This window comes from Primulina tabacum, chromosome 18, assembly GCF_025594145.1.
Source record: "Primulina tabacum isolate GXHZ01 chromosome 18, ASM2559414v2, whole genome shotgun sequence".
Lineage (NCBI taxonomy): Eukaryota > Viridiplantae > Streptophyta > Magnoliopsida > Lamiales > Gesneriaceae > Primulina > Primulina tabacum.
In genome coordinates, this window is record NC_134567.1 from 31,579,014 (window position 1) to 31,587,478 (window position 8,465).

The following is an 8,465-nucleotide window of genomic DNA, read 5'->3' on the forward strand; positions in this document are numbered from 1 at the left end:
GGCTTCCTTATTCCACAAAAAAAAAAAAAAATTACGTTTGTACAGGAAAGCGGAAAGGCAAAATATGGTTTGGTATTAGGTTTCAATCATGGCTTGTGTACGTAGCAGATTGGATTGTGAACAATGCGCACTGATTAGCAATTATCACTGTTTTGTGTTCTTACAGGACATATAGGTTGTAAATTTGTCAATATTTTATTTGTGGAACAAATGATTCAGTGCCTGAAAAAAAAACATGAGCAAACAATTGGCATATAAAAAACCGTTGATTCAAATGAATAAGTAAAAATGGACAAATCAATAGCTAACAATTGGCAGACTTTATGTGAAAATAATCCACAGCGGAAACAGAAGGGCTGCGGACATAATAATTCATTGCCTACTCTAGCTTAGCTTTTACAGTCTGATGATAAATTTCATTATATACGTCGCCTAAAGATTTCTGAGTACTATATAATTGGGTTAACGAGCTCTGATTTTGTTGTATAAACCAATTGTTGCTCTCCCCCATGTCAATTAGGGTGTAACACCGTCATGTGTCGGAGCATAATCATGCAAAAAAAAAACGTATTTTTACTCAACAATAGTGAAAAATGGTTCAAAGAATTTGAAATCGAGGAAATACATACATACATATATATATGTGTGTGTGTGTGTGTGTATATATGGATGAATTTTGTACCTCAAGATTGGACATGAGTTCATGGGCAGTTGGGGCAGAGACAATTAAGGGTGTAAACGATTCAAAACGCCATAAACATAAAAAAAAGCCACGGTTGACATCCACAAAACCAACGGGAGAGTTGCCTCCGAGATCTTTTTCAATCCTTGCACGCTTACTGCACAAGCCATAAAGAGACTCCAAAAAATTATAAATATATATTTCAGCTAAAAAATGGGATGTTCAACAATACACCAAAAATTTATTAATTCATGCCGAAAAATGAAATAATCATTTAATATAAATTGATATCAGTAGCACAATCAACATCCCATCAGGATCCTCATTACTCAAACTTACCAACAAAAAACATACACAACCCTTTCAGATTATCAGAATATAATCGATCCCATAAAATCGTAACAGATACGATAAATAAGACAATCTTAAAGCTAGACATCACACATACTCAATGAACAGCAAACTATAACAAAGCATGAAACATGTCAGTGTACGATTTTGAGGATGAATCATACTGCGAAAAGGAAGCCATCTTCCTTGCTTTCAGATAATGGCTCAACATGATTTTCATCAAGATCACCAGGATTTTCATCCAGATCACCAGGAATCGCAATGTGATCAGGTTCATGAAAGACATTACAGAAAATCAACTTCCAAGTTCCTCACATCAACAAAAAGAAAAAAAATGATAAATAGTCGAGTCTTTCATGATGCAATTATACTCCTCTTCCGCCTAATTATTTTTACTCCAAATCACTGTTTTGGTATTTGTTTCAAGCTTGGTAGAAATTCCGCACATGCTCGAGTGTTGCCTCTCCCTAGTATCACACAACATCAACACACAACTCAAATGATCTTCAAGCATTTACTTGAAAACGCCCTACCACAAGCATCCCTCGCCATTTTATGCCAATATTTAGAACTCGCTGACCAGCGTGAATCAGATCACTGCTTTACCTTCTATTTAATTTTCCCTCTCTGTTTCATATATATATATATATGAAACAAGCTAGCCACCCACAGTTTGAAAGGAAAAAAAAAACAGGAACTGGTGAATCCATCTTTCATGGACTTAGGATTTTATTTAATTTTAATTTGGTTCTAATCTGCAAACCTAGCACCTATACTGAAAATGGAGTGTTCACGATTGTCAACAAAGATGTCTTGTTTGCCATCAAAATGAACAAAACACATACCATTGAACATTCAGATAAACCAGGAACAAGGATAGCATGAACTCAACTAACACGGTAATAAAATTGACTGGGTCAAAATGGGGACGTTACGTTACCTTGATCTCACAAAGAAGTACAATATTACCTAATCCATTAACAACACCTCGAAAAAGACGGCACTCATCAATTTCAGCATTCTTTGCCCTGAATGTCATGCATAAATATGGACCTTTAGCGTTGAGCTTGACAACCTTCTCGAGATTGAAATTCTTTTGCTGCGACCAAACCAAAAACATGCAAAACAAAATTAATGTGCCTGTTCAAAAATCAAAACTGTTAATAATATTAAATAATTTGTCTAACTTCTTTCTGATTGTAGACATTTAAGGCTATTTTTGCCGCATTCCTGACGCGTTCCACCTTATCAACATCAAACTTTGTCTAGCATCCAGGGTATGATAGATATTCATCGCACCTCTGTCAACAGATTTAAACAAAGTTTACTTTTCGAAGGTCATGCCCAAACATTATGTGTGCACATTTGATATAAATATTGAGGGTCAAACCCAACTAACGAATCTAACAACAATATAGTAAGAACTTTGCAGCACACACTTCTTTCCCCAAATCTGCATCTCGACCATAGAGTAAAAACATATAAGATCCGGAAGATCGAATCACTTGGAATAGTAAGCAAGGAACACCATACCTCGCGCAGGAATGGCGGCGAGTATTGATACATTGGATCAATCCCTGCAAAAGTAGTATCCCATTCAATTGAATTCACTTCCATTGAATGGAAGCCCCCACCTTTTATATGAACACAACATCCAATATTTTTCCCAGGAAAGCCATTCATGCTTTATATTCTGCCTTTTTCGAATAAATTTGGCCGGAATTTCGAACAACTCCTATCTAAATTCAAAACAGAACAAAATCAAACATGTATCGCGGTTTCTTACCTGTTTCTTTGGCCGGATAGACGATCACTCCCTGCCGCAGACTATTCTTTCCCCGAATCTGCTTCTGGGCCTAGAGGAAAAACATATGAGATCCGGGTGATCGAATCGCGTGGAATAGGAAGCAAGGACAACGTACCTCACGCATGATCTCGCGCATGAATTCCCACGAGTATTGATTTGTTGGATTAAGCCCTGCAAAAGTAGGATCCCATTCAATTGAATCCATTTCCATTGATCCCTCACATTTTATATGAACACAAAATCCAATATTTTTCCCAAGAAATCAATTTGTGTTTTATATTCTGCCCTTTTTGAATAAACTTGGCCCGAATTTCGAATAACTCCTATCTAAATTCAAAAGAGAACAAAATCAAACATGTATAGCCGATTCTCACCTGGTTTGTTGACCTGCTGGATGTTCAATTCGGTCGAGGGTGAGTCCGATTGCGCCATTATCCATCGCCAATTTCAGAGTTATGTTCTCTCGCTTAGGGTTTTGGGATCGAGATTTTATAGAATTGGGGTGGGCCGGATTGGGGTTGTGGGCTGAAAAAGGTGTCGGCCCATATTTCTATACGCTAAATAATTGGTAAGAGACTTGCAGAATCCGCGTGCATAGAATTTCAGCATAACTATTTATTTTTAAAATTTTTTAAATTATTGATTATGTTTGTTAGACTATAATTTATAAAATCAGGTTCTTATAAAATAAAATAAAAATTTATTGAATGAAATGTGGGTTTTTTTGTCAATTCATTAAAATGTCCAATGTATTGTAGTTGCTAAAATTAGTTGATCCATTATTACATAGTATCATTAACTAAAGGTTATCAAAGTTTTCGAATCGATTTTTTGACCAAAATCGTGATTTAAAAAAAATTGCAAACCGCAACGCATAAATTGGTTTGGTGGCAATTTTAATGAAAAAGTACATTGACTCTATCGCGTGATAAGAATTGTTATTTTTTACAATTATTTGACATTTAATTTTATATTACTCATTTTATATTTAACTTAAAACAATTAGTTAACAAAAATATGATTTTATTAGATTTAGAAACATATAATATATTAGATTTAGAAACATATAATACGAATCGAATACAAGTTTACCTAGTTTCCAAAACGAAAGACTCCACATGGTGATAATTTCAAATCTAATTAGTAATACACAAAAATCTCGGGTAAATTTTGTGAGACGTATCTCATATATCACCCGACAGATAAAATTATTATTTTTTATGTCAAAATTATTACTTATTATTACAGTAAAATTTAGTAGCGAGAACAAGCAAAATCCATACGTCAACCGAAACTTTCTAGCAAATTACAGTAAGTGGGCTTATGTATAAATATCTTGAAATCAGTTTGATAATTCCTGTTTTGAAGCAAGTATATGTATTTTTTATTTCTGATGTCTGATTTTTGAAGCACTGAAACATAGTGAACCAATGGTAGAAATATATATTCTGAACATTCGTGATTTCTGATTCCTGATTACTGGCCTCACCCCTTAGAGGAGAGAACATATAGAGGACTGATATTAGTTTAGCCATAAAATTCACTAACGTGCTCAGTGCTTACTAACATTTGATTTCTGTTCTGAAACCTGTTATTCCTGAATACCGATTCCTGTTCTGAAAATAAGAGTTTCTGTATATTATTTGTATTTCTGTATTTGCTGAAAATGGTTTTGAAAACTGGAAGATTATTCCCGCCCCGCTTACTGAGTGACAACCATATCAATCAGCCACAAAACTCATATCAGATAAGAACGGGGAAGAAATGTTAGAAGAAGAAGAGTAGATCCAGTTCTGGGGCTGATGAAGAAGACTGTTATTTCTTAGTTCTAGTTTATGTTTTCCGCTGCATCTGTTAAGACGTTATTATATTTGGTTTTACATTTCCGCTGTAAAACATTAGTCATTTGACTTTGTATCAGACAATGAATATTCAATATTATGAATAAAAGACTGATTTCTGAATTTTGTACTTCCAAGGCTTGTTGTTTTCGAATGTAAATTTGAGAACAACGTCGGTGTTGACCAACTCCGTCCCTGAGGTGTGACAATGCGCACTGATTAGCAATTGACACTGTTTTGTGTTCTTACAGTACATAGGTTGTACATGTATCAATGTTTTATTGGTGGAACAAGTGATTCAGTGCCTGAAAAAATAAACATGAGCAAACAATTGGCATATAAAAAACAGTTGATTCCAATGAATAAGTAAAAATGGACAAATCAATAGGGAACAATTGGCACAAACTTTATGTAAAAATAATTCACAGCGGAAACAAAAGTGCTGCGGACATAATAATTCATTGCCTACCCTAGCTTAGCTTTTACAGTCTGATGATAAATTTCATTATATACTTCGCCTCAAAATTTCTGAGTATTATATAATTGGGTTAACGAGCGAGTTCTGATTTTGTTGTATAACCCAATTGTTGCTCTATCTCCCATGTCAACTTAGGTGTAACACCGTCATGTGTCGGAGCATAATCCTACGAAAAACATCGTATTTTTACTCAATGATAATGAAGAATGGTTCAAAGAATTTGAAATCGAGCTTGTATATATATATATGGATGAATTTTGTACCTCAAGATTGGACATGAGTTCATGGGCAGTTGGGGCAGAGACAATGATATGACGGGCAGATGGGGTGATGAAGCCTTCATCAACTGCCTTGTCTACGAAAGACAACAGTGAGTTGTAGTATCCATCCACGTTCAGTAAACCCACCTGCAAATTTAAAAAAAATATATATATATAAAAAAAATCCATGAATGACAATGCAATATTAATCATATGCATACCAATTTGATTTTAACTTTTGAGGGTTACATTTCACAAGTGGAGTCATTATGATTGTTGTATTGAAATAAATTCCAATGTGGTAAAAGTTTGTTTATATTAATAATTTTATCCATCCCCATTGTATAAAAAATATATATCGAATCGCTAATAAATTATTGTTTCTTGTTTTGTTTTTTTTAAGAGACATCTCGAAGGAAATGCAACATACCGGTTTGTCATGAATTCCAAGTTGAGCCCAAGTGATGACTTCCAAGAGTTCCTCCAATGTACCGTACCCACCTACAATTAATTTGTTACACCAATCAATTTTTTTAATTAAAAAAAAAAAACCAATTTCAATTTTAAATAATCACTAAATTGCCATGCATCTGCGTGAAATTCGTCGATATCATCATAGTGTGGCTCTCGGGGTATTCCGATATAATATCAGGTACTAAAAGAATGACAATAAATTCAGCAATCTTAAAATGGTATAAATTTAGGTTAAATTACCCATCGTGTGGAAAGTTATTTTTGACATTGCTACGAAAATATTATACAATTATTAATTGCGAAAGCAACACAACAAAACCGGAAACAATAAGCAACACTAAATTTACCAGGCAAGGCAATAAATGCATCAGCTTGCTTGGCCATTTCTGCCTTTCTTTGGTGCATATCGGACACCGCTCTCACTTCTCCCACCGGCTCGCCCGTTATCTGATCAAATTTATAACTCGAGTCAATTGGCTGCCACTTGTTGCTTGTAATTTAACTTGTGGAATTTTACTTACCTCTATGGGCATTAAAGTTCTAGGAATGACTCTGCAAACAAAGTTATCGGGAATTAGCATTGTGGAAGATTGGAGAATTTATTTTTTATATATATATAAAAAATAAAACTAAATTACCCTAACACGTGGCGCCCACCATCGTACACAGCTTGAGAGACCAGACCCATTAATCCAATACTTCCACCTCCATAAACCAAGTCTATGCTCCTTTCAACCTGTCCATTATTAATCAATTTTTTTTTATATTCGATTTTTTTTATAATTTGTGCGTTATTTCTTGCATAGACACGCAATACAATTTCAATTTTGAACATCATATTATTGTATGATGGATTAATCATCTGAAAGAAGAAATATTGCACGTTAATCTTGCTGATCCAAACATTTATATATTCTAATACATAAATCCTAACCTATCACAATTAAATAATTCTGGCTCGATTTAGTTCTAGCTGCTGGTGATAAACAGAAAACATAAAATTAAAAATGATAAGACTTAAAATTATGTCCGGCAACTCTTTTATCTCTCTGTTCTTGGCCATGTCTGGATCAATGGTTCTTGTGTGGGTTTGACGTCAAAACAAATTGTAACTCCAAGAAACAGTCAAATAAACTTTACTGTGCGAGAACAGCCAATTTACAGAGCATTTTACTTCTCTCAATCTAATATTACATCCATGATGAGAATTTCCATAGGCTCGTCTTCTTTACATTTTTCATTATTTACATTACAAAAACTAGAAATTAGAAGAGCAACTAGTTTTTGCGTTTGTAGGGATGATAAAATACAAAGTTTGAATTTTTTCGGAAATATAAGTTGCGATTATGTAGGTAACCCAACCCAGTCGGATGCAAAATAAAAGAACATATAAAAAGTGAGCAAGTACCAATTCTTTGCCAAGTTGTATCGCTGCGAGTTGGTAGCTCGGATTTTTTCCTGGGCTGCTCCCACAAAAAACACATATCCTCTTGAATCTTGATGGTTTCGTAGGCTGCTGCAAGTTATTTTCCATTCGTCAACACGTAATTTTATTTAAAAAAAATCGTGTGAGATAAGGAGTATGGGGAGAAGGGTGGTAAAAGATTGTGTTAATAGAGAGTAGATTAACGGGGTGTGGCTGTGTATTGAGCAAGTCAGCAAAATTTCTTGATTCTGCTGTGTTGTTCAGAAGTGAGAAAGAGAGAGAAAATGTGTAGAAAGGAATGAGGGAATGATACTTTGCTGGTCCCCTTTTATATCCCAATTTGTCCTGGGATTTTCCAATCCCATGTGTACACTGGGCACCAACTGTCCTTTTTTATTATTTATGATTTTCTGGGGATTACTTATTTATTATTTATATTTTCTTTTCGAAACATTTTATTTTTTTTCCCGACTTTGGGTAATTTGTGTCTCTTTCAATCTAAAGTCTATGGAGATAGTTTTTCCAAAGACAGTACTTAGTGGGTGTGTCATCACATTTTTTCTTTTTATGGGGTATTTCTTGTTTTTGGATTTAGAATTATTTTAGGCAAGCTATGTGGATGATCATGCTTTCGTATGACCAAGAATTAGCAAGAAGTATTCCTTGGAAAATAGAGATTACAAATGTCATATTTTGTGTCTTAATAAAAAATTTTCGTTCATGAATTGAAATTGTTAGTGAAATTGTCTTTAATTAATTTTTATTATCCAATTGTTTATGACTATATTCCGAAGATTCGTGCTTCCATTTCTAATATTTGAAATTCGTGTAAAAAATATTTAACACAATTTTCATCATATTAAACTCGATTCGATTCGTTTATATTACAAGTGAGATAAGTGAATGTTTCCGTGACGGTGCCATATAGAGGTGCACGTGCGCTTCGCTTAAGGCCATACATTTGCTGGGCCAAAGCTCCAAGTAACCTATTCAAAGTACCTCTCATTAACCACACAATTTTCAGACCAAAATTCTTCTCCTACCACAACTGATATTGATTGAACAACAAATATCCTATACCCATGTACTATTTTTGCATTATATATATATATATATATATATATATATAGCTAGCTCTATTATTTA

General features: G+C 34.1%; 2 protein-coding genes and 1 long non-coding RNA gene across 5 annotated transcripts; 1 reads left to right on the forward strand and 2 right to left on the reverse strand.

The window, feature by feature from the left end:
* Positions 1-18: 18 nt before the first annotated feature.
* Positions 19-7,524, reverse strand: LOC142532221 (putative cytokinin riboside 5'-monophosphate phosphoribohydrolase LOGL10). Of its 2 annotated transcripts, XM_075638523.1 has the most exons (8): positions 7,302-7,524; positions 6,532-6,629; positions 6,415-6,445; positions 6,241-6,340; positions 5,850-5,920; positions 5,423-5,566; positions 5,206-5,325; positions 19-438 (listed from the first exon to the last, which is right to left on the reverse strand). In XM_075638523.1, the coding sequence occupies exons 1-7, from the start codon at positions 7,425-7,427 to the stop codon at positions 5,230-5,232; spliced, it is 666 nt and encodes a 221-aa protein (XP_075494638.1). In that variant the 5' UTR covers positions 7,428-7,524; the 3' UTR covers positions 19-438; positions 5,206-5,229. The 2 variants fall into 2 exon arrangements, with proteins under 2 accessions (XP_075494638.1, XP_075494637.1); XM_075638522.1 differs by lacking the exon at positions 19-438 and having other exon boundaries at positions 5,021-5,325.
* On the reverse strand, positions 2,221-3,340 carry LOC142532222 (uncharacterized). Of its 2 annotated transcripts, XM_075638524.1 has the most exons (6): positions 3,215-3,340; positions 2,956-3,011; positions 2,820-2,889; positions 2,567-2,610; positions 2,473-2,486; positions 2,221-2,334 (listed from the first exon to the last, which is right to left on the reverse strand). In XM_075638524.1, the coding sequence occupies exons 1-6, from the start codon at positions 3,270-3,272 to the stop codon at positions 2,247-2,249; spliced, it is 330 nt and encodes a 109-aa protein (XP_075494639.1). In that variant the 5' UTR covers positions 3,273-3,340; the 3' UTR covers positions 2,221-2,246. The 2 variants fall into 2 exon arrangements, with proteins under 2 accessions (XP_075494639.1, XP_075494641.1); XM_075638526.1 differs by lacking the exon at positions 2,473-2,486.
* LOC142532223 (uncharacterized) lies at positions 7,318-7,595 on the forward strand. Its single transcript, XR_012816539.1, has 2 exons — positions 7,318-7,429; positions 7,467-7,595. It is a non-coding gene; the product is annotated as an uncharacterized LOC142532223 (long non-coding RNA).
* Positions 7,596-8,465: the final 870 nt, after the last annotated feature.

Coding starts and splice junctions, on each gene's coding strand:
- LOC142532222 (XM_075638524.1), bottom strand. CDS start 3,272: ATGGCGCAATCGGACTCACCCTCGACCGAATTGAACATCCAGCAGGTC. Junction 3,012..3,214: donor CCAGCAGGTCAACAAACCAG/GTGAGAATCGGC, acceptor CTACTTTTGCAG/GGCTTAATCCAACAAATCAA. Junction 2,890..2,955: donor TGCGCGAGATCATGCGTGAG/GTACGTTGTCCT, acceptor TTTTTCCTCTAG/GCCCAGAAGCAGATTCGGGG.
- LOC142532221 (XM_075638523.1), bottom strand. CDS start 7,427: ATGGAAAATAACTTGCAGCAGCCTACGAAACCATCAAGATTCAAGAGG. Junction 5,921..6,240: donor TGCATTTATTGCCTTGCCTG/GTAAATTTAGTG, acceptor AATTAATTGTAG/GTGGGTACGGTACATTGGAG. Junction 5,567..5,849: donor TTGGAATTCATGACAAACCG/GTATGTTGCATT, acceptor TTAAATTTGCAG/GTGGGTTTACTGAACGTGGA.